The 26,518-nt window shown below is 39.3% G+C and overlaps 1 protein-coding gene and 1 long non-coding RNA gene across 4 annotated transcripts in view; one reads left to right on the top strand and one right to left on the bottom strand.

The window, feature by feature from the left end:
- LOC138783822 (uncharacterized) overlaps positions 1 to 19,604 on the top strand; it is a 77,928-nt gene extending 58,324 nt beyond the window's left edge. Inside the window, exon 3 of the long non-coding RNA XR_011361759.1 lies at positions 19,348 to 19,604. This is a non-coding gene — a long non-coding RNA (uncharacterized lncRNA). The remainder of the gene's footprint in view (positions 1 to 19,347) is intronic.
- The window catches only part of ODAD2 (outer dynein arm docking complex subunit 2), a 121,726-nt gene that overhangs the window by 15,591 nt on the left and 79,617 nt on the right, over positions 1 to 26,518 (bottom strand). For all 3 annotated transcript variants that reach the window (XM_069959015.1, XM_069959016.1, XM_069959017.1), the window contains 3 exons: positions 24,283 to 24,437; positions 21,499 to 21,741; positions 19,329 to 19,443 (listed from right to left, as the gene is read on the bottom strand). In XM_069959015.1, coding sequence (XP_069815116.1) covers positions 19,329 to 19,443; positions 21,499 to 21,741; positions 24,283 to 24,437 — 513 coding nt within the window. The remainder of the gene's footprint in view (positions 1 to 19,328; positions 19,444 to 21,498; positions 21,742 to 24,282; positions 24,438 to 26,518) is intronic.

Below are 26,518 nucleotides of genomic sequence, written 5' to 3'. Positions count from 1 at the left end.
GACCGTGACTACATACGCCCACCAGGACTACATACGCCCACCCGGACTAGTTAGCAAAAATTTACATACAGCGCGTGACAAGAAGAAAGTAAGATTACTGTCTCATTGAGGGGGGCACAGAGGTTACAGGGGCATATTTGGGAAGTGTGCTGGGTGATCTATCAGCACATATCCTTGTCTTTACATCGATTTTCGGGGTGATTGGTTCCCTTTAACGTCGCAGCTATGTACTCTGAATGCAATAAAACTTTAAAAATACTTTGTGACAAGTCAAACGTTTTTCTCAATCGGGGTCTGAGTGCTCAGACAGTGACCTCTTTTGCCATTCAGATGAAGTGGACTGAGCCCAGGCACAACTTATGAACAGATTTTTTTTTTCCTGTTTCGCAAAGAGAGAAAAAAAAGACCCTTTTCTCTAAATGTGAACAATTATGTTACCTTAAGGTCCAATTAGACAAAGCAATTTTTAACGATTAACGATTGCAAATGATAGCTACCTAATGTTGATCACCGTATTACAGAGAACGATAGTTATGAGTTACTATTGTTACTACAATCATTTACTCCATCTGATCCTATCAAATGAACGAACAGTGAGGAAATACATTTAGTGAACGATTACCGAACGAATGGGGAATTACAGCGAACAAATGTGGAATTACAGCGAACAAATGTGAAATTACAGCGAGCAATTAACGATTATTTTAGGTTCAGTTCAAAAGATGCGATCAACGACTCGAACGATTTCTCAATCGCTGCCTGCATTCACATGAAACGATTCTCGTTTAAATTCGAACAATATAACAATTTTTCGCACAATAATCGCCTCGTGTAATAGGCCCTTAAAGGGAATCAGATTGCACTGTGCTTCATTGGGTGCGGTGTGGGTTAAATAAAGCCTCCAACTCATCTTCAGTACAGTCACAAAGCATGAGGCGTATGCTAATTAAGAAAACTCCTGATTGGCTGATAATCACTGGCTGGTCATGGAACAGCAACCAACACATATATGCCATGTCTGTAACCATGTGATGCCCTGTGGCCAATCAAGGCAGAAGGTGCCCATTAATAGCATGTTATGCACTCTTGAATGACGCCCTCCCAGTTGAGGCCATGAAAAATGCTGCTCTTGTCCAATGGCCACATCCATTATTGCAGCTCAACCTCATTCACTTGATTATGGTGGATCTGCAATGTCAATGGAAAAAAGTGGAGGAAAAAAAAATAGAAATATTGCATACCCTCTATAATGGCCTGAACAGACAACTACTTCCACCGTACTTTCCGTATCACTGTACATACTGTGGGCACTAAGCAAATGAATTCCAAACAAGCATTGATGTTTGCATAAACCATGTGCTTCTGGGAACATTAAAACTATATATACACAGCCTAATGATATTCTGGAGAATAATAATGTGGTAATATCAAAGCATATTTAGAATTGTACCGAAATAAACGTCTTGTTTCACATTCCATTTAGACATAACAAAGGACATTACAGTATTCGGGGTTGGGAACACTCATTTATTACTATAAAGGAGCTGGTTTTATTTCTGAAAAGCAATAATCTAAGACAGGTCTTCGAATGTCTTAAACAGATTAGAGCGTTTACATTTTCCAAATTAGATTTTGTTTGTAATGGCTAATTTTGCCACAGACTTGGTCGAGAAATCTACTTAGGAACTGGTCCTAATTGGGTTATTATCAGCATATTTTTCCACTAAAATTGCGTGCGGGATTCCTAAATATTGTTTTATTTAAAATGTTATCACCGCCATCTAAAATAACATTTTTTTGGGTCTGGATCTGAGGAGCGTTTCAAAATGAATCATGTTCTCTTGGGTGTTATGTTCCAGAACGTACATGTTACTGAGTGAATTAAGGCTCCCGGTCATTGGTTTTTACTTTCAACAACTGGCATAGTCTGAAAATGCAACAAAGTGTAATTGATAATGTGCCCGGTGGATCTACTATTCACAACTCGACACTGCACTGGGGATTGTACAGTATTTCGTTACTTAGTCCTAGCTTAATGTCTACTATTTTCTTCTTTTGTTAGAGAGTTTATAAAGGTGTTTGCCGGGACACGCGGGGAGACCTTGTCGCCACCCCGTCTGGCCGGTATAAATTCAAACTTGATCAAATGAGTTTTCCAGTTGGGTGATGTCATATGGCTGCCCACAAAGGCTGAATGATTCATGAGACACTGCCATGTATATCCTTTACAGTCTTCATGTAATCTGCTGATCTGGTCCGCCATCTTTTTCATGGGAATCCAATTTACTGATTTTCGTTGATAAAACAATAAGTACGAACAAAAGAGCAGCAACCAAGTTCCATTCCCATAGATATTTTAATATAACATTTCTTCAATAAAAACCTTGCTCCCCGCCAACTCATGGTGTGGACTCACAAAGAAGGTCTGATTTACATCTGCTGTTGGCAAGGTTCTATTGATCTTAATATTGGTCCTGCAAGTGACGTTAGAATACACAATGTAGGGACCAAGAAGATAACCGCTGCTTTCCTGGTGTTAGAATCATCAGAAAATAAACTTATCCTACTGACCAATGGATCCATCAGAATAGTGCAATAGCGCTGATTTCTAAAGGACAGTCTAATAGTCTAAGGGTCCTATTCCACAGGCCGATGGGGGCCCGATCAATAATGTAAATGAGCGCCGATCTGCTAGATCGGCACTCATTTATTGGGCCTATTCCACGGCCCGATAATCGTTTAGCGAGGGTTGCAGGGACATTGTTACCGATGTCCTTGCAGCCCTTGTTTTGAACACCATACTTACCTAAACATGTTGCAGGTTTTTTCCTGCGCTCCTTCATCCTCCCTGTCCCACGCGCAGCAGCAGCTTCGGAGCGGTCTGTCTGAGCTGACAGAACGCTCAGCCAATCACTGGCCACGGTGGTCCTGGCCAGTGATTGGCTGAGCGGTCTGCAGCTCAGACAGGTCGCTTCGAAGCTGCTGCTGCTGCGTGCAGGATCGGGAGGAAGAAGGAGCGCAGAAGAAGACCTGCAACATGCTAGGTAATGTATGGTGTTTTTGAAATAATCGGGCACCGACCGCGCATCCCTATTCCACACGGTCGCTGCCCGATGATTTTAGGTTTGAACCTAAATAAACGATCAGCTGATGACACGGTCATCGGTTGATCGTTGTCTCTATTCCACGGAGCCATGGAATAGGCCCCTAAGAGGTGCAAGTGGGTCTAGCAGCAGAAGAACAAAGGTATCTAGAAATACATACACTTCTAATTGCAGCCTTGTACCGGGTACCATTATATTAGCCTAGGATGAAAAAACTATGGCATCTAGGAAGTAAGCCCTGGAGAAGAGGTATAAGAGTAGTCAGTTTCTCTACTGCTGTCACTGACACCATCCAGATCCATTTCCCCCTGCAAAAGTGGTCAGAGACTGCTCCTGCCAGGCACAGAGGGCAAACAGTGGTTGTCATATAACAGCTATTGACTGTGTTAATTTCTATTTTAGTTCAATTCTTTTTTATTATAGCTTTTCCAAAACAAATTTTTTAAAATTTTTTATAATACAAACAAAACCCGAGAGGGCATACCCTTTTAACCGTTCCCTGCCCCGCTCCCCCCACTCCAACCTTCCTCCCGCAACACTGTTCATAAATGTCCCTACACAAAATATTCCTAACCAATAAATACAACTCATGTTACAATATGGATAGAATAGGATACCTTTCCTGACTAACCAACGACGGTGCATATCCAGTAATGTCTAACCTTGCAAATAGACCTTTGGCTTGCTATATGGGTAGCATAAATGGAAAACCTGTGCGGATCAGATCAGGGGTACTAAACTATCGACTCTAGATCTTATTAAATTTGTTAGTTGCTTTTCTTTTCTCGTATGTGTATTTCTCTATGCCTATTAAGTTGCCCTTTCCCACAAACTCCGCCACTGTGGGAGGATCCTCATCAAGCCAATGCTTTGCAATCGGTTTACATGCCATAAAGAAGATACGAGCCACAGCAATCTACTCAGTGACATCCAGAGCTAAGTCCTCTGCATACCCCAATATATATACTAGTGGAAATTGCTGTAACTGCTAAGCAGGCTTTCCGTGTGGCCGATGTTACTCCCCTCCAATATCGGAACAGCTTGGGATAGCGGCAAAACATATATAAGAGTCCCCCCTCTTGTACTCAGAGGTGTATCCCGTACATTAATAAGAATAAAGGTGTGCGGTAGATGCAATGCAATAAGTAGACTGTGTTCATTTCTACAATGAAACATCAGAAAAAATTAAGGGTTCTTTTTAAAGTATTAAAGTATTTTTTTACACTTTACATATTTATAATAGTCTGGTTACAATCTTGTTTATTCCCCACAAAATAAATCAGTCAAAAACACATCTTATAAAAATAGAGCCAGTAGACAATGATCACAGAGGACGTACATCATTGATGCCAAAATAATTTCATATTCCAAACCAGACTCCACAAATCAAATATTATTACCTTTTTTGCCTATCCAAGATACGTATGTTCTAATACCAACCCCATCATTAGTTTTATCGAGCATCCAAAATTTCATCTTCATATACTAATAATTTATTCTGCTGCTATTATTTAGATTTTCTGGTTTTATCGCTCTACTCTTTCTGCTGGACGAGCCTCTTTAAAAGTCTAATATGAAAGACTCCTCATTTCGTTATGCATATCCACAATTACACTTCATTTATAGGAGATTTGCTTTATCTACGTTCATATCAATGTATAATTAGTGAGTAGATTCCTCCCAGGTACAGAATGTCATAAGGTTTGAACTTATTTCTACCCAAAAACCTCAGTACTGATAAGAAAATTCTAGGGTGTTCATTGTACCATGACTTTATTTTTGGTGGTAAATGAACACACTTATCGTCGTTGTATGGTTATGTTCACATAACGTTATTTCCTCTAAAATTACATACCTTATTTTGAGTTTAAAATCATTTAGCTGTTTGGCCACCCGTCAGTGTAATGACGGCTGTTGGTACATTGCTCTAGTTTAGGAGGACTAATTGGTCTTTGGATGTGTCTTTAATTGAAAAGCCCATTGAATTTAATAGTAAAAGTGAAGAAAGGACGGGTGAAAAAAGAAAAACTGTGTAAACAACTAAAAAATAACATCCGCTGTTTGTAAAAGACGTCCAAAAATAATTGACATGTTCAAATATTTTATACAACGTCCACCATTTTATACACTGTGTAGTGGAGATCTGTCATTCCATTAACTTAAATGCATTGCATTGAAGTCAATTACACTGCGGCAATAACGGACGTTTTTTAATATAGAAAAGGCAGCTGCCGTTTCTCTTTTTTTTGACATTGTGTGAACATAACAATATTCTGTTCCCCTCCAGAGGAAAGAAAGGAAGAGCTGCATTGACGGACTCTCACTCAACTAACCAAGAACCTGTTTTGTCTAATATCCCCGGTTACGTTTCAAAGCTTTTTAATGGTCTGATATAGACTAATAAAGTATGTGCACACTACGGAATCCTGACAGAACACCCATGGCAGATTCCGCAGCTCACACCTGCTTGCGGACTCTGGCGGCTGCGCGTATCTCTGCTGCTATCATAGGCTGCATTCTATGGTTTGTCCGATTCCGACGTCCACCCGAAGAATTAGCTGGTTCATTTTTTGGGCGGACGGCGGAATCTGGCAAACCATAAAATGGAGTCTATGGGAGCCGCGAAGATGCATACGGCCGCCAGAGACCACGAGAGGGTGCGAGCTGCGGAATCCTCGACAGGTTTTCTGTCGGGATTCTGTAGTGTGCACATACCCATAGTCTTCTTCTGATGTGGAGGAATGTTCATTTGCATATAGTTTCCCAATGCTAATCAGTCCCAAAACCCTATATGATTTCTTATGCATGCCAAATGCAATGAGACAATGATATATCAATACCATGACTGCACTAATTTACTACAATAAGTGTTTAAAATGGCTGACCATAATATTAACTGATGGGCTCAAGTAATTACACAAAAAACACTCTTAAAAACAAAGCCACTAACAAAAAGGAACCCAAAGTAAAGCTGGTCGGAGCCCATCACTTTCTACCGGGACAATTTGTTCACAAATTCCTATTGTGAAATTTACAACGCAATGAATAGTAGACTAGCACATTCTCCATGAAGATTGACAGTGGGCCTTCAGAATAATTCCCTTTTGTAGGCATAAGCTACCCCAGACCGACACAGACTGAAGTAACAGAAGTCTTTCTTGTCTACTTCATTGCGAAAAAGAGAAAACAATCTGAGGAGCAATTAACCTTTACTAGCATCATGTTCCCTCTTAAATTCAATGCTCCATATTGTTTTGTAAGACACAGAATCAGGTATAATGTAATAACTCTGGAATTTATCCCTTGGAATAACTTGAGAGACTCTGGTACATGTTGATCTAAAGAGAGGGCTTAGATTTCCTTGCTCGTAAATTTCTTGGGGTTTTGGATATACCAATTCCTTTATCCTGTTCAATACATAACGTGCTCATCCTCTTTATGTCTTTCATCAAAGGCACGAACGAGCGATCCGCATGGCATGATTTTATGATCCCAAGAGGACACGTGAGAGATCATAACTTTATTTGGGACTGTCAAACATTCTTTCCTAAAGTCTAGAAGGTGTTCACGGTCACAATGCGAGTTTCGGTCAGGCTTCTCCAGTTTCTCCATGTTTATTACCTTGTCTACTTCAAGGTACATTTTTATTTTATTCTTTTCACTTGTGGTGTTACATGACAATTTTATACGTCTCGGTTTCCCTTGTACATTATTTTAAGTTCCATTACATTACAAAATTTTACCATGTAGAATTGTTTCTTAAGAAAACAACTTATAAACCCTCGACTATGTAGCTGCAGAAAATCCAAGTCACAATCACATTCTATGATTATGTCATAAAGGTTCAAAGCCCGACAGCTGCTCCGCATGGGTGGCAAAAACTTTTTACTTAACCAAAGTTTTTGGCAATAACTTTTTAGATGGAAATGCTAAAGGCCTACTAGAATCGTATCCGTGTGCAGGAAGCGTACAGTAGTTCTTGCTATACTAGTCAAACAACTAAAATAACTATGTAGGAAAAAGCTGTATCCATAAGCTGTATCCATGTTTTTCAGTCAGTCCTCGGGCTGCCTTCACCATCTCCAGATGCAGGGAGTTAAATGTCAAGCATTCAGGTTTGGAGAAGTTGCAGAACTTGGACACTTTCATGAAGTTCGCTCAACACTAATTGTAATACAAGGAAGATAGCCAAATAAACATCTACCCCCATCTACTTACAGCTATTTCATGGCTTTGCACCTCTTTTGTAATTATTGTAAGGGTGAGATGCCTTTCATACAGCTCTGGGATGTACGGTTACTCCTTATAGAGTATGGTTGGCTATTATCCATAGGTCATGATGCAAGGACACTCACTTACATGATAGCTACCTCCAACAGGTGGCACTAAAGACACACTTTTCCTTATAGGGTTAATTTGCAAACCCTTTCTAAGGGAGCACTGCCTGTCATGTACAGTATGTCTTCTTAAAGCCCCTATTACACGGGCCAATCTCCAGGAGCAAGCGAGTGCTGACCTGTCAGGTCAGGGCTCACTTGCTCCCTGGGAGCTGAGCCCGGGGAGCCCTTGGGAGATAGCGTTATACGGAGCGCCGGCAGCAGATTGTTGTTCTCTAAGTCCTTTGTCATTCAACATTGAAAGACAACCATCAGCCGACATTGTTCATGTCGGCTGACCATTGGCTTTTATTACACAAAGCGATTATCGGCCGTAATGCCCGATAGTCGGCCAAATACAGCCGATAATCGATTGGTGTAATAGGGCCTTAAGCCAGCTGGTAACCTCCTCCACAAGGACAAACAGTACCCTATGAGATCAAATTGTCTACGATATACAACTGCAGAAGTTTTAGCAACATATTAATACAAAAATTAAATGTATTGATCAAAAACTAATCACCTACTAACCATGTGCCATTTATAATATTAGTGTTTTTTTTTTTGTGGCAGAAAGTTTATTGGGCCATTGCGCACTTGTCGCTGCTTCCAGGAACTGCCATATACCTTTAACTGGTTACGTGTGGTTCTCTATCACTGCCACAGAAATGTATAACGGTGAACAATGCAGAATACACTATGCTGGAATAAACGGAACCTATAGCACATTTTCATATATTTTATACTGCTTTAGATAAACCTAAAATATAACTACTCCCATCTCAAATGTCTACAAGTCTACTTGACTCATAAACAATGAAAGTCTATGATGTACTGCCTAGTCTTTGGTCTCGGGCCCTGAAATTCAAAGACATCACATGGAAATGGTTTAGAAATAAAATATTGATTTTGTTGTGCACAATACATGTCATTGGTTTAATATTTTATATGATCATCTATAACTCTTTTATAATTTGTCCACCGTTCTTTTTATGCCTTTAGTATGTCTCAAGTCTGAGATGTTCAGGCATCTGGAACAGGTTGAAAAGGGGCTGTATGTGGCATAGGGATAAGCAAAGAGACTTTATTCTGCATTAAAAAGTAAATTAAATTTAGAGAGATCTATTTTCCAGAAAAGCTAAACTTTTTGAGCTCTCCCCAGAAAGTAGAGTTCATCAACTTAAAAAAAAAAAAAGAAAAAAAAAAGTAGCAAACAGAATTAAGCCAGGAAAAAATAATCCCAAAGCTAAATTGGGTTCCAAAACTGAGTCTTTTTCTTATTTCTGGATTACAACTAAATAAACACAGGGCCGTGCAGTGTCGATAAATGCTGTTCAGACATCGGCAGTATACTACGGACACTTGGGAAGCCATGTGATGTCAGGAACAATCCATCAATATAATAGAATAATTGTACAAATAAATAAAAAGTGGCAACAGAAGTAATACTTAGGCTTTCTAAGTTATCTGAAATACTGTAGAGGACATTGTAATATTTCATGTTATTCAAGGTTGTATAGTGAACAGAAGCTACCAGAACTTTACCTGGTTCAGCCTGCCAGTAGCTGTCTCCAGTTCAGGTGTGGTTTGCAATTAAGCTCCATTTACTTCAATGGAACTGAGTTTGAAACCCCACCCAATCTGGAGACAAGAGAGGTGGAAAAGTGACCATGTTTTTGTAGCACTGGAAAACCCTTTTAAGCCATGTATGTGTACACACAGCCGGTACAGTGAGGCTATGTTCACACAACGCATCTTTTGTATTAATACAAAATATACATTGCATAGAAGTCAGAGGAATCCTGGCCGGAGTGTATACACGTAGTATACACTCCGGCCATGATTCCAACTGGCTGCATGAAAAACTGACATGTCAGTTTTGTGTGGCCGCTATTCATTGAATAGCTGCCACACAGACCTGTCAGTTCACAAAATGGAGAGTGCGGCCCCAGCCGCATTCTCCATTGTATGCAATGGTGAATTGGGATGCGGGCACGTGTGTGCCCGCATCCCAATTCACCATTGCACACAATTCAACATAAATGAAGTTCATCCGGCCAGTACTGCAGTACCAACCGTTGTTTAACGTAGTGTGAACCCGGCCTGAAACTGCGAATGGTTCACTAAATCAGTTATGGTTCCTTTTAAAGATGAGTGAAGCAGCTGGAAATTTGTTTTGCAAGCTTCGCAAATTTTGGGTCAAACTCAAATTTGTTAGTGACAAATTTGACAAATTTGTTAAATGATCTTGTAAGTGTCAACATTTGGAAAATCACAATTTTAAAAAAATGTCAATTATCCAATCTAATGAAACACAATTTGTATAGTGGAGGAGTGGAGTGCAAGCACTGATTATGTAAGGCGCACGCTCCATTCACTGATCCCAGTACATTGGTATAGCTCAATAGGAGTTTACAGTACCCAGTGAGTGAATAATATGGAATGTGTCTTCACTGGTCCCAGTGAATTCCTATAGCACTCAGTTACTTGGTAAGTTGGAAACTTTGTTGGCAGCTACAACAAACAATCCCCCACAATCAGCCCTCCTCTCCTCTCCTCTCTGTCCCTATATCACTGTTAGTCTCTCCCTGCTCTGCTCTAACTACCTGCTGCCATCCTGCTCTTTCCTCCGACTGGCCGCCTCCGTTCCTGAATCGACTTATATTGAGGGGGAGGGGCTGACATTACAGAGGGGCCTGCAGCTGATTGGACAGCAGCTAGGGATTATGGTTAATCCCTTTTTCCTGCCCAGTGACTCTCCAGACATGTGTGCCTGCCATTTTGTTTTTTGCTAATTTCCTTAACGAATCAGTGGGAATTCGCTTCACAGAGAATTTTTATTCACTTCGCTCATCTCTAGTTCCTTTCATCGCTCCAACCCGTTTTTGGCAGGGTTGTTTGAGCAGTGACCGCTCTTCCCCCTCTCATACTTTGGTAATTTTGTTCACACAATGTTTTTTAATCTAAAATAACGGACGTTATTTAGCAGCCTGACCTCCCTTAAGTGCAGTGACGGGTGTTTGTACATTATTCTAGTTTGGGGTTACTAATTGGACTTTGGCTTTGGCTTAATTGAAAAGTCCATTGAATTTAAAAGTAAAAACGGAAACAGAATGGAGACAAAAGGAAAACTATGTGTGAACTAGAAATAAAAAACGTCCGCTGTTTGCAAAAGACGTCCGAAAATAATGATCATGTTCATTATTTTGACACCCGCGGCAAAAACGTCCGTTATTCAATACGCTGTGTGCATTGGACGTCCGTCTTCCCATTGACTTCAATGCATTGCATTGCAGTCAGTTAAATCTCGGCAAAAACGCATGTTATTTTACATATAAAAAATCGGCCACCTTTTTAATATTTTAGACGTTGTGTGAACATAGCCATAGACTGGTAAAGATATCAAGTGTGATTGTGTGCTATTGCTTATTTTGATATTATACACACTGATCTATGCATTTTTTGTGCTTTTTTTCATTATATCCGTTCTTCACCAGCTTTACTGGTGGTGCTGATATAAAGTATATTAACATATTTTACCACTTGTGTGTTGATTGTCCCCATCTCTTAATTAGTCTTTATTGAACATTTTATTTGACATCTTTTGGGGAGAAAGTAATTGATTACATTAGGTTGTATCCTGTGGTTTTCCAGTTCATGGAGTGGGATGAATTATCATGACCCCCCCCCCCCCCCCCCCCCAGTTGTATTTGCTGTATACAGAATGTTTTTACTTTGCATATTCAATCCATTTTTTTACTGAATTTATATGGATGTGCATAATTTATCTAAACAAAGGTGTAAGTGGAGCGTAGGGAGCAAGAAAAAGTACTGCTGCTCCTCCTCCTGGATAACCCCTTTGAGGTTCTTACTACAGCATCATAGGTAGGAGAGGTGGCCGTCTCGTAATATTGACAGCCGCAAATAATGATTATTATTTGCGGCCGTCTATATTAATAGACTGCTGCCTTTTCCCGCTATGATCCCGTAGTGTATATGGATATCTTTATATAGTATTGTATATTGTAGAAGATTGGGCAGAAGTATAACCTCACGTAATACCGCAGCAATGTGAAACCTGAGGCCACATCAACTCAATCGTTAAAAAAAAAAATCTTCTTTAGGGTATAAACCCACACACCGTATATGCAGCAGATATGCAACAAATACGCAGCAGATTTGTTGGTACAGATTTGATGCTGTGTTCAGTTATTTAGATCTAATCTGCTGCGATTTTGCTGCGTATTGCAGCAGTAAATACGCTGCATATACGGTGTGTGGGTTTATACCCTTAATGTGTTTTTGTAATCAATAATATTTTTATAGCACTAACAATAAAGTATGTCAGGTTACTGCCTCTTTAAGGCAATTGGCTTGATTAATGAATATGGATGGGATCCACTTTGCAAACTAGGAAATGTTATTATTCATTATAGAAATTGGTAGAAGAAAGTACTGCTGGAATTTGAGCACAATGAACAGTACTGGTATATAAAAGTTATTATGTCTAGATATGTGTCTACCAGCTGTTTTATGTTAAATCTGTTTTGTAAATGCTCAGAACATTGAACCATTAAATTAGACTGTTTTGGTAGAAGACTGGAAATTTTTTTAACAAAAAAAAAAATAATTTTTGGAAGAGGAGGACTTTTTTTTTTTTCAGACACGTGTTAGGGTGAAAGGGTAGGTAAAGAAAACTGTGATTCCTTTTAATTAGCAGCCTCGGTGAGCCTTAATGTGAAAAACACTTCAATCTTAGTCTGTGAATTTGAGGAACTGTAAAGACTGACATCGAGACCTGCTAAAAAACTGGAGAAGAAGTATTGTGGTGCCTGAATATCTAGGAAAGGAAAGCAGGTGCCAACTGGAAATTCTGCGACATGCCGGGATTTAACAACACCGACTCACAGGACAATTATTTTCGAGATGTAGGTGCATTAAAACACCACTGAAAAAGACGATACTACTCAAAAAGATGACTTTTTACACATCTGTCATAAAGACAACCTGACAACTTCTCTATATACTTACTTTTTTGCAAGAAAGAAACCCTCTAAACAAAGCACCATTTTTATATAACTTTTTTTCTTCATCAGTCTTTATTTTTATTATAATTTTTAATGCCTTTGTGTTTTTTTTTTATACCATTACATGATCTGTAGAGTATTGAATCAGTGAACAATAACTTCTGTTTGCATTTTTTTTTTTTTTTTGCCTTTTTGTGGCATTTTTTCACATTACAAATCATACATATTTAGGCTATGTTCACACATTGTTGAAATGATGGCCAATTTTATTGGACGGCCATCATTTAACAAAAATTTTATAACAACTTCCATTACTTGTATAATAATTTTTTATGGAGTTTATGGTGTGGTATAGATGACATGTTCGCTATCATGTGGTATAAATGACATTTATTGTCTGGGTCGGTACAATCACAATGATACCACTTAATAAAGTTTTTGTTATTTTTTTACTACTGTTAAAGAAATAGAAAACCTTTGGCTTGTGTCACTATATTCCGACACCCATAATGTAAAAAAATTTCCAAGTGGCCAAAAACACAACAATTCTGGTATTGTTTTTTAAGGGTGTTTAATATGTGGAATAAATAATATTATGTTTTAATAGTTTGGACATGGCGATGCTAATTATGCTTATTTTTACTGTTTATTTTTATACAATAAATGAGAAAGTGTGTTTTTCTATTTTTAATTGTGTTCTTTATACTTTTTTATTTTTTAACTTTATTTAGCCCTCTAAGGGGACATAAATATGCAAGTGTTTGACTATCTGTACAATGCACTGCAAGGCTATGTTCACACTTGATTTAACAGCGTCCGTTGCTTAGCAGCTGATACTGACCTCTGTATCAGCTGCAGGAACGTTCTTTTATCATTGACTTGCGGGCACCGTCGGGTGTGCCCGCAAATCATTTAGTCATTCACTTCAATATAATGAGCGGACTCCGGTGCACTTTACATTGTGTGAACAGCTATTACTGAACATCATCCGGAAACAATAGGCAGGTACGGGCCGTAGGCCGTATTTAAACTGAAGTCCATGGTTAATTGAATATCAGCTGCAGGAACGCGCCGAATGCTGCCCGGCGTCCAGCAGTATAACACTGTTGTTATGCAACCAACGGAGTTATAGTATGTGTGAATATAGCCTTAGGGCCCTATTCCACCGGACGATTATCGTTCGCATAATTGTTAACGATTAACTATCTCAAACGACCGCTATTGCGAAAGACCTGAAAACGTTCACTCATTTCCATGGAACGATAATCTTTACTTACGATCGTATTTGCAATAGTTTTTTCTTCGCTATTGCATTCGTATCCACTGCGAATGATTGAACGTCTTATTCAATGTGGCGAATTCAGGCATACGGAACAGAATGGTGGTCAAACACCATATATATATATATATATATATATATATATATATATATATATATTTATGAAATCTATCAGCATGTAAATTAAGAACTGAAAAAAAAAATACAATAAACTAAAAGGTAAAAAGCTGATCCTCAACTGGTTGCAAAAGGGCAGTTTTTTCTGCTGGTTAGTAGTGATAAATGAACTCCATGTTATGGTCCCACTGGTTGCAACAGTGTGTAGCAATGTATTAGGATGGGTTAACTCAAGGGTCAGGTTAACTCAAGTGACCCAGAAATAGATCATAAAAATACACTTAAAAAAATCTGAAAAAAATAGTTGAAAATTTAAAATTTTTTTTGTTCTTTCAAACATGTGTTATACCCACATAGCAGCCTGAATGGCGCCAGTATAGTAAAGGTGATGTAAAAGAGATGGCAGAGCAGACTGTAGTTTTACGAATGGGTGTCTATTATAGTATAAAAGTAACAGTAGAATAATACCATTTAGCATCTCTCTCCATTATTAAATACATAAGGGGAGAATAATACAAGAAATATGGATTTGGCTCCGGTAGGAAACCTTGGCTCTTGGTAACAATGTGGCATATTTAATGAATCTATTAACGTGTAGATATTTCATGTGCGCTTTGTGGCCAATCAGCTTAATTGGTTTTATCAAAATTACTAGTTTTTCATTTCTATTTTAGATTTTATGTCGGTCAGAATGTCTAATTTTATATAGAATATGCTGGATACACGGCAATAAAGAATTGAAATGCTCTGTATTGTTACATGGATTAGAAGTTCTGGGACTTTTCAGCCATAATGCTGTCAGCTTTTTTCAATTTCCATAAACCAATAAAAGATTTTCTTCTCTTTATAATTATATGCGATGGAATGGTAAAATAGAAGATCCAAATTTACTGTTCAACGGTCATAAGGGGGTTTTCTGAGATCAGAAAAAATTGGGCTATAAAATAATAAGAGACGCATTACTCCGCTGATGAATCCCCCGGTGCTCCCCCATCGGTCTTTGTTTACTGCGCTGCTGCAATCACATGCCTGTATACCCACATGACTGCTACAGCCGGAGGTGGGGAACTCTAGCACTGGGGCATCTGGGGATTCATCAAGTAAGTAATGGTTGTTTTATCATCTTATGGCAGTTCGCCTTCTTGGCGCAATTTTCCTGATCTTGGAAAAGCCCCTTAACCCCTTAAGGTCAAAGCCAATTTTTGTTTTTTGCGCTTTTGATTTTTCCACTTTATGTTTAAAGGCCATAGCACTTGCCCTTTTTTCCTCCTTGAGACCCACATGAGCCCTAATGTTTTGTGACACCAATTGTATTTTGCATTGACAGACTTTATTTTCCCATAAAATATGCATCGAAACCGGAAAAAAAAATCATTTGCGCTGTCATATTGAAAAAAAAAAAGGAATTTGTTTTCATTTCAGTGAGTTTCGTGTTTACGCTGTTCACCCTATGGTAAAACCGATGTTATCTAGGTTCCTCACACCGGTACGATTACAACGATATGTAACTTGTATATTATTTGTTAGCTTTTAAAAAATTAAAACCTTTAAAAAAAAAACTAAGAGGGACATTTACTAAGGGGTCTAATAAGTGCAACTATTTTAATGGGGATTGGTGTGTATTTTGTTCTAATATCTTGTGACTAGAGATGAGCGAACCCGAACCCGAACGTTCGGTATTTGATTAGCTGGGGCTGCTGAACTTGGATAAAGCTCTAAGGTTGTCTGGAAAACATGGATACAGCCAATGACTATATCCATGATTTCCACATAGCCTTAGGGCTTTATCCAAGAAAAAGGCGCAAAAAAGGCGCAACTATGAAAAAAATTGTGCAGTTTTATTCACCTGGTTCTGACCAGACGTAAGCTTGCGCTTGTTTATTCGACTTTTTAAAAAGTCGCAAATGATAAATTGGGCGCTAATCCCGGATTATGCGAACTTTGGGGTCAATACTTAAAACAGGCAGATTTTTAAAAAGTCACATCTAAAAACATTCACCTGTCGAATACTGGTTCATAAATAGAACTTCGACCAAAAATGGGTGAAAAATGCAATTATTCACCAAAAATTGGCCGCAAACCCCTTGATAAATGTCCCCCTAAATGTGTTTAAAATTGCTCTATTCCCATCCTTATAACGCTTTTATCCTTCGGTCTATGGGGCTGTGTGAGGTGTCATTTTTTGAGCCATGATCTGTACTCTCTATCGGTACCTTGTTTGCATATATGCGACTTTTTGATCACTTTTTATTACATTTTTTCTGGATTTGATGCGACTAAAAATGCACAATTTTGCACTTTGTTTACCGTGCAAGATCAGGAATGCGATAATTCAATAGTTCAGGTGATTACACACGTGACAATACCAAAAATGTTTGTTTATTTCTTTATTTACATTTATAAAATGGGAAAAGGGGGGTGATTTGGACTTTTTTTTAGGGGAGGGGATTTTTTATTAATAAAAAAAACATTTTTACTTTATCTTTTACTTTAACAAGAAGTCTCCCTGGGGGACTTCTATATACACCGCACTAATCTCTCATAGAGATCAATGATGTTTAAATACACAGCAATGTTCAGTAAGATTGGTGATACATTGTTTTGGCCTGCTGCAGACCAGAGCAATGTATTGCCGAGCCGGGATCAGCGTCATTGCGATCACATCACAGGGGGGAGAAACGTCCAACTAGACACCAGGGACTTGCGGAGCAGAGCATTTAAATGCAGCTTTCAGTTTTGACAGCTGCATTTAGATGCTTAATTAGCTGGCATGGCGACGGGACCCACGTCAGCTAATGGAGGCGCTCCCTGGCTGCAGATAGCAGCCGAGAGCGGCGTAGTTCAGAGCTCGGTCCCGGTGGGACCTCTCTCTGAACTCCCCTCGCGCCGCCATGACGTACCAGGAACATCATGGGACACAAAGGGATTAATACATATAGAATTCCCCACAGCTAGCGAATACTATAAATAAAAGCTGACTACATTGAATGGGCCTCATTATCAGTATTGTAAAATGAAATGCTGCACTGTGATTGGTTGCTATGGGCAATATGGACAATATTGCTGACAGTTTTGATAAATGAGGCCCACTCTGTAGATAAATTTAGAGACACAGAGAAAAACCATCAAGAAAAGATTTGCACCTTTTCCCTTGTTTTGGACCCACTTCTAGTTTTGGCTCCTTCTAAATAGTGGCTGATTTACTGGAAAAAAAAGAGTTCCATACATGTGAATTGGGTTGTTTTAGCGACAATCACATGGATTTCTACAGGCTCCATTTAGAGAAATGAAAAAGTTGCAGAAATCTAAACACAACTACCCTTTTTCCAAAAGCAGCGCCGCTTATGTCCTCAGTATGTGTGTGGTATTACACCTCAATTTCAGTGAATGGAGCATGTAATGTGAGATGTAACATCTCACACAACCTGAAGAAATGAAAAAACAGCCATGTTTTTCTAACCCAGGAAAACCCATTTAAAGGTCTATATTAAATATTGGCTCAATGAGAACTAAAATATAAAATAATAACATTTCCATATATATATATACAGAGAGAGAAAGGGGAGAGAGAGATAGGGTGAGAAGAAACATAACCCATGGTTAGGCTATGTTCACACATCGTTTAACAGCGTCCGTTGCATAGCAATGGACGCTGTTAAACAGCCGGCCGCCGGGCTGCACGTTCCTGCAGCCGATACCTCTGTATCGGCTGCAGGAATGTTCTTTTTTCACAACTGATTTGCGGGCACCGTCGAGTGTGCCCGCAAATCAATTAGCCATTCACTTCAATGCAATGTGCAGCTGCCGCTGCACATCGCGTTGTGTGAACAGCTGATGTTTCCGGACACTGTTCAGTGAACAGCGTCCGGAAATAATTGGCAAGCACATTATTCTAAAGCCCGTTCTAAAGATCGGGAGTTAGAATAACGATGTATGAACACAGCGGATGGCATTGCATTGACTTCAATGCAATGCCGCCCCTGCAGTAAAGAACGGACGCAGAGGCAATTGCAATCAGCGTCAATTCTTTGCTAAAAAAAAAAAACGATGTGTGAACCTAGCCTTATACTGCAGACCACAAGTGATTTATGCAACTCTGCTGTCTGGATCCCATTCATAGATGCAGCAATCTGCAGTCTGCAGAAGGATTCTAAGCCTGGAATCACACATAGGCTATGTTCACACCGCTGGTCGTCGGGCTGCATTCAGGACATTCCTGCAGCCGATACCTCTGTATCGGCTGCAGGAACATTCTTTTTTTAACACTGACACAGCACTGAACAGACTCCGGAAATAATAGGCAGGTACATTATTTTAACAACTGTTCTAAACAACGGGCGTTAACATAACGATCTGTGAACACAGCAGGTGGCATTGCGTTGACTTCAATGCAATGCCGCCCCTGCAGTAAACAACGGACGCCGATTCCATTGCAATCAGCGTCCGTTCTTTACTAAAATATTACGAAGCGTGAACATAGCCTTACTGTATCTTTTTTTTTAAGTGAACCCAGCTGGAAACACAAAGACATGATTTATACTTCTCCATCCTGCTGGATCCACTCCCGGCTGTGGCTAAAAAAAATTGCATCAAAAACTGCATGTGTATAGTATGGTTCAAAAGAAACTACAATATTTCAGTCAAACTGCACATTTTTCACCAAATGATGATAGATAACATATTATTGATGAAATGAATATTTACAAACAAATAAAAAAAACTACATTAAATAAGCCCAAATGTCACATATTTTGTAGTTTTTTTCCTTGTGACCTGTTCACTTTTTTTTTTTTTTTTTTTTTTTTAAACAAACATTTTTTTTTTCTAGTAAACTTCTTTATAGGGTTGAAACTACATTAAACCGCCTCTAAAAACGTCACATTAGATTTCAAAATCATAGGCATTTTTAAATGCAGTTTTTATTCATATGAAAAAGAATACCGTAGGAAGAAAGCCTTAAAAAAAACAAATGGCGTCTATCTCTGAGATCCTTTCTTTAGATCAGTGTCCCCAACCTGATGCAAAACTACAGCTCCCATCATGCCCTGACAGTTCTGAGCTGTGAGGTCTATACAAGTGTAGTTTTGCACATGGTGGGGACTGCTGCATTAAGGAACACCGTCACGAAAAATTAGCAGTGTCAATATATATGTGTGTAATTCTTTTACTTGTTTTGTATAAAATCGACCATACTTTTTTTCCATAAAAACATAGAAGATTGTCAGCAGAAGAAGACCACTGGGTCTATCTAGTCTGCCCTTTTAGTGTTTCCCTTCTTATTATCTTAGGATAGATATATGTTTATCCCAGGCAGGTTTAAATTCTGTTATTGTAGATTTACCAACCACATCTTCCCCCTAAGACCTACAAGTATCATAGTACTGCAGTGTATGGCTCTAGTATATGCATGGAGACTTATACCCACCTTTGCATTCTCGATGCAGGGACAGATGGCCCACGCTGCACTTGCCTGAACATCTGGATGAGGATTTTTAAGCAACGACCACAGCAAACGAACTCCGTCTAATCGGTCAATTACCCTGTCGCGCAGCCAGGCAATGAAGAAATAAACATCAATTATAGCAGCAGAAATATAAGATCCCGACTGTGAAGAATTCTATTTGACCAAGAAATAAGAGTAAAAAAAAAACCGTCTCCGGCTTTTGTATAACGTAAATTCTTTCGCTTATAACTTACTCTCCGTTCCCTACAGTAAATCTCTATATTACACAACAATGCCGTTTCTTGATCCGTAAGGACTCGGAGAGTATTTTCCAAAACAAATATTTATTACGGAACCTCATTACTCGCTGAGGAGGAGGAGGAGGATGTGTGTGTTTTTTAAATAACATTTCTTTATGCAGCTTCCCATTCTAAAGCGTGGACTGTCCGTGAAAGGAAAAAGCATCTGTAATCCTGATAGAGGCTGAAACTCCTATACCACAGTGCGTCCTTTGTTGGGAACGTATAAAGTTTAACTTGTTTTCCATGTGCGGCCAACTAACATGAGCGGCATTAAATACCGGCGCTGTCTAATTACTTAAACACACTCTAATCAAACTATCTTTATGACGGGGGCTGAGGAATGAATTATCATCAGAATCATGGCCGCACCATATGTCCGCTGTTTAGACATCAATCACGGGGAGAATCATTGCTTTACATCAGGGTCCATGGAGGACTTTAAACCCAGACTAAACCTAATATCCCTATACAATCCTATCTTTGTATGGAGACGCTGTAAACTTAAGTCTTGTGAAAAGATAGAATGTGGGCTTGAAATATATCAGCTTCAAACGTACGGGAGGATGTCATCATGTGCTGAGAACATTCTGCAAAAACATAGCGGTGTAACACGAGGGTCTCTGGGTGATTTATATGGAGTGGTATTCAGCGTGTAGTCAATGTCCAAAATCCTCTACAAGATTTTTCTGGGTGATTTAATAGATTTATGCCCTGAAACAAATCTATACATATGTGCGTTCTATGTGTATTTGTAGCGGTTACATATTGCAGCGGTTCCTACCTTCTCTGTCAAGTGTAATTATTGTGCTTCAAATTAAAAAAATAAATAAATATATTTTCTAGGCATGCTTTGGGGCCTGTGCAGATGTCATTGTGAAGGGAGAAGGAGGAGAGCTGTGACCATCGCCCTTTGTAATTGGCCTGACCTCATCATTTCTATATACTGGTATCCCTTTTCACTGTTAGGCTATGTTCACACAACGTAAAAAAAAGAAAAAAGGTGGTCACTTTTTCTATTTAAAAAGACGTCCGTTATTGCTGCAATTTAACTGGCTACAATTAACTGGATACAATACGGACGTCCAATACACACAGTGTAATAAATGACAGGCGTTATCCCCGTGGAAGTCAAAATAATGATCATGTCAATTATTTTCAGACTATTTTTTGTAAACAGCGGACGTTATTTTTTGTTGTTCACACACAGTTTTTCTTTTTTCACCTCCGTTTCTCAGTTTTTTCTATTAAATTCAATGGACTTTTCAATTAAAGACCCAAAGGCCAAATAGTCCACCTTAACTAGAATAATTTACCAACAGCCGTCATTGCACTGATGGACGGCCAATCCTCACCATAACAGACATCATTTTAAAAATTATAAACGGACAAGAAAAACGTTGTGGGAACATAGCCTAAGCCTAAGGCTATGTTCACACTTTGTATTTCCTAACCTAATTTTGAGCTGTAAACTGTTAAAAAGATAAGCCAAAATGTAAAAAAGAAAATTGCTGAAAAAACTGTGTATCTAATATTCGGTTGCTAATAGCAGCTCTAAAGGACTTTAGCTATAACTTTGTGTTCTATAAAAAACTTATAAGAAAATATGACTTGGCCATTTTTTTTTTTCCGCTGATAAAATAAAATAAACAAAACATAGTGTTTATATTTTGCTTTACAAAATCAGGCCATTTCTAGTACTTATTGTCGTTTCATTACATATATCCTGGATTTTGGGGCCCATTGCTCCCGCACCATGCTCTTTGGATGCTGTACTGTGTTCTCAGTTTTGCATAGATATAACCCATTCAGAATTTCTTTTTTTAATTATTACTGAAAAATTGGAAACTTACGCCATGTTATCTGGCTCTGAAGCGCAGGCTCCTACGGCTTTGGTAACGTTCACCAGCAAGGCTTGATTTGTACTGGTCAGTAAATTGACCAGTGGATTGATGCCCCCACATTTCCGGATGATGGCCCTATTGGCGGGCTCCTGGCCACATTCTCCAAGCGCTCCTACGACATTAACAAGGACCTCTTCAGGCTGGTCAGTCAGGAAGGTTACCAGGGTTTCTATAACTTTATATTCCTGAAACCTTTAATTTGAAAAAAATTAAAATAATAATAATTATATGGTGGACAGAAAAGTTGCACTATTTACCTTGATATAAGATCCCTTCATATGAAATGCATTGTATTAACTTGAAGCTACTGGGCCTTAAAGGGGTTATCCAGTGCTACAAAAACATGGCCACTTTCTTCCAGAGACAACCCCACTCTTTTCTCCAACTTGGGCGGGGTTTTGCTGCTCAGCTTAATTGCAAACCGCACCTGAACTGGAGACAAGAGTCGTGTTGTCTCTGAAAGAAAGTGGCCATGTTTTTGTAGCACTGGATAACCCCTTTAATGCAAATCTCATGTAGTCTTCAAAAGCATACATAGAAACATTTCAAAAAATGTTCAGGAATGGTTTGAAGAACAAGACAAAGATTCATTGTTAGGGCAGCCTGGCTTATGGTTAATGTGGTTTTTACTTTGTGACTAAAGATGAGAAAACAAAGCTTAAAAATTACTTCCCTCCTTTTATCTATATCCTCTTCAATCCTTTGGTTAAACTTTATGGATTTACAGCGAAACCTCTTTGAGAAGACCATCCAAAATTGTATTAAAATGTGGTCCTCTGGTGGGAATGGTCTCCTCAACTAATCGTAATGTATGGTGGACTGAATATCTACAGGAAACCTGGTCTGGATAAGAGGATGGTCTCAAAGGAATGGCCTTTCTAAGATGTTTTACTGTATCTTTGTCTTTTTTCAAGTGTCCTAACTAGTGTTGAGCGGACTTGCTGTACTGTTCGGGTTCGGCAACGTTCTCCAAACCTGAAAGTTCAGAAATTGACTCCTGGCAGCTGGGTAAGTTGGATGCCATCCTAGGAAGTCAAGGAAACAAGGATACAGCCATAGGCTGGATCCATGTTTTCCTGGCAGCCCTAGGACAGTATCCAACTTCTCCAGATGCCGAGTGTTTGGAATCAGAGAACGTTGCCGAACCCAAACAGTTTGTCAAGTCTACTCGACTAGTTTTAACTATGGAGGCCGATTCAACATCATGAAGTATTTATATTGTCCCAAGACAGCAAAAAGACTGATCTGTGGGATGTTTTGGAAAAACAAATATCATTCACGAAAGCCTCAACTCACAGTTAGGATACTGTCCTAAAACATATTAAATGAATGAGGTCAGTGATATCCCGTAAATGCCCCCCAGTAGATTCGGTAAGGTGGGATGCATAAAGTGAGCCACAGCCTGTCAACTAAAAAACGTCATCCCAGCTATTCATCAAGACTCTAAGGAGGTGTATGGTATAACCCACCAGTACTTCAGGCTGCCATTAAAGGGATTGTCCAGCTCTGAATTTCTTTCACCCATACTGGGTTTAAAATAAAATAGAACTTATACTAACCTACTCACCTGTTCCAATACCCTGCCAGGAAGTGCTGAGCAGTGGGGAATGGAGACCATCTAAATGGCAGGGGATTCGGGCAGGTGAGTAGATGTTCATTTTTTTAAGACAATCTGGTACGAGACAAACCCTTTAAGTGTATAAAATTGCCTGCACTAGTACAGCTCTTCACCATCATTGTAGAAAATCTATTTCTGAATTACTTTCTCTCCGTTTTTTAAGATCTTTGCCTGTGTCATTCAAGGTGAACCACTTTTCAGTTCCAGAAGATGAAGATGGGTTCTAGTCATGTGAATGACATATCTATAAGAAGTATGACATATGGATGTCCGGCTTATCACGAGCCATGCACCTAACTTCAGTTCACTCCTCTATATATAAAAACTTTCTTTCCAGTGAACCTGCTGGCTTGTATTCTGACAAATCTCAAAGATGTCTAGTGACTCAGGAACCTCCATGAGCAGTAGCCATAAAGCATCCTATTATTAGGTCTTCAGGGGGGGATAGCTCCTAAAAACATATATTCTTCCAACACCCAGACTGAAGAACCGTAAAAGTAAGCATGGAACAATGCTATAAATCTTTAGGGTGTAAACTGATTTGTCTAAGTACGGATTATCCTTTTTTTTATCTGCAATATACCACACCATACATCAGGACCGGGCCAATTATGTGACATCCCGGCTAAGTCGTGCAGCAGATGAAGCACATGAGCTGTAGGTTTTTCTCAGCTAATGTGTAGGCTCGCAATAAGTTATGTGCGGGTCTGACGATATATGGAGATATTTGTTGTCCTCACTCTTTAGCCAGCAGCTGCTTATCACCGAGACTGATCTCCAAATGATCCCCTCCGAGACAGGTTGATGTATATAACTGCTCCGGAGAGGTGCTTACTGTGTCAATCTATCTGATATTTGCAGCCTAGGCACTTGTTAACTAAGCCAAAGAACTCATTTAGGTTTCCTGCTACTTTCATTACTCATTGATCTTGTCCTCTTCATCTGCAAGAAATCCCTCACCCTGGACACGACCTTCTTTCAACTCTACCAGCTGGACGGTAACAGCCTAGAGCGGCTTTTCGGACTCAACATTATCACCGTCTGGGATTTAGATAATGCGAAACCCACATCAATGACATTAGAATAATAGACTGAATGAAAATGTTGCTGGTTACTTTGTCACATTATCCCGGCTGATGGAACACTTCCAAATGGCTCCCGTCACCGCCGCCAAGAGTTCCTTATTGTCGGACTTGCTGAGCAGCATGGCTAAGGGCTGGAGTCCTCCATACTGTCGGACCAGATCTCGAGTCTCCTCGTCCTCGGCACACTATACATCACAAAACAGAGAGCAGTTTCAGAAACATTCCCCGTCCCGCACACAACATATATTTTGTCCAGGGGAAAACATTATCGTTTTGTGTTTGCGAAACGACGTTAGTAATAAGATTCGCAGGCTCGGGTAATATGAATTGCCTTATGAGGTGGGAATTGGTGATTATGGTTTGCATGTGGCTGCTGTAGCCCTGCCAAAACATCTCAGTGCATGTTATCCATTTCATAATACTTGGACATTTAATATGACATCAATTACAAAAAAAAACACTGCTGCCACTTGAATTATTTTTTGTCTAGTTATAGAGACAAAGTGGATGACTTAAACAGAGAAGAATGCTGGCAGCGGGCTTAATCATAAAACCTGATGTCATAAACAATACCCAGGCAGTACAAATGGTAAGTACGAAGAAGCGAAGCAATCAAATAAATAGCAAAAAAATAAATAAAATAAAATAAAGAGGGCAGCATGCAGAAACCTCTTGAAGGAAACTTAAAAAGGAAAACGAGAGGTTTGTCATCACTTAAACCACAACATATGTAAGCTGCAAAATCGAATCAGAACATAATGCACGGACATCATTACCGGAATGATCTGCAAAGAGAGGATGAAATGAGGCCATGCCAAATGAAGAAAGCGCTCTATTTTCCTTAAGGAATGTTAGGTTTAGAAAGAGGCAGTGGAAACAGCAATGGAGTGAGGGTGAATGTGTGTCAGGGGGGGGGGGATATTTAATTTTTTCAATTTTTGTTTCTGTAAGATTTTTTGTACTAAATTCACTATTTATAATGCACGTACAGTGGACATATATAAACCAATAATCCTGCATTCACACAACATCAGATGCACCTGCACAGCTTTGGCTCAAAGGCAGAGGCAGTTTTTGGTACTATAATAGTTGTATAGGTAAATATATGTATATTATATTTTTCCACCTAAATCACTGTAACACATTGGTATTGATGCTGTGATCACTAAATACAGCAAAATTTGATTTAAAGCTTTTAACCCTCAAAATTAGCCACCTGTTTTCTTTCTTTTAATTTATTATTATATATTTGTCCTACAATGGTTTTTCATGTACTCCAGGCAGGCAAGTTTTCTTGATAGAAAACATCAATAAACCATATTTAATGGGCAGGACCTCCACCAAATAGCTGTTACTGCAGCCCACTGAAGTGAACCCTGTGACCCCTTAAAGGGGTTATTAAAAGGCTGGGGTTTCTCAGCTGCAGAATCCCGCCAGCCTCCGTGTCATACTGGCAGTCTATAGGAAGCTTGCACACCTCTTCTCTCCGCGCAAAAGAATTGACAAGTCTATTCTTCCACGTGGAGAGAAGAGGCGCGCAAGCCTCCCATAGACTGCCAGTATGGAATTTTGCCAGTTTTACTCCGTGTGAACTGGCCCTGAAGTGTAACTACAACAACACAGTAGTCTTGTCAATCCACATGTCATCCGAAGAAAACGGTTAATACTGGTGCCAATAATTTCGACTTATACTTGTATAAACATTTCTTTTTCTTATTATAATGATTATATTATATATATTATTATGCCTACAGAAAATATGATACAGGTGGCAATACTGCAAAGATGTTATATATAATATTTCCGTTCAATGTTAAAAGCAAAAATAAAGTAGCGAACGGCTTCCAGGGACTAAAGTATTTGGGATGCTCCAAGCTGTAGGTCACACTGTTCAGAGACTCGATTTCTAAACTAATCAGCAAGATGATTATAGAGAAGCAGAGAAAATGGTTGAATTCATGAATTACTCAACATCGGAAGAAAAGAGCCCAAGTCATGGGCAACCGGGAGCCAGCTTCAAGCAAAGGGTTGCACCCCTTCCATCATAACATCTTACATCTCCTGGTTACCGCGAGCCGAAAAATAATAAAAGTTAGAAGGACGAGACACTGCTTTTAATTAAAGATCTGTCTTGGGGTCCATTCGGCAGGTGATGCAGGTATTGTCCTGAAAAACAACTTTTAAACTTGCAGCCCTGTGCCAACTGGCGTGGCCTCAAGTGTCTATGCATAAGGCTGGCACACCCTCTCTGTCCCCGCTCCCCTTT

This window comes from Dendropsophus ebraccatus, chromosome 2, assembly GCF_027789765.1.
Source record: "Dendropsophus ebraccatus isolate aDenEbr1 chromosome 2, aDenEbr1.pat, whole genome shotgun sequence".
NCBI classification, from domain to species: domain Eukaryota; kingdom Metazoa; phylum Chordata; class Amphibia; order Anura; family Hylidae; genus Dendropsophus; species Dendropsophus ebraccatus.
This window is presented reverse-complemented; position numbering and strand designations above follow the sequence as displayed.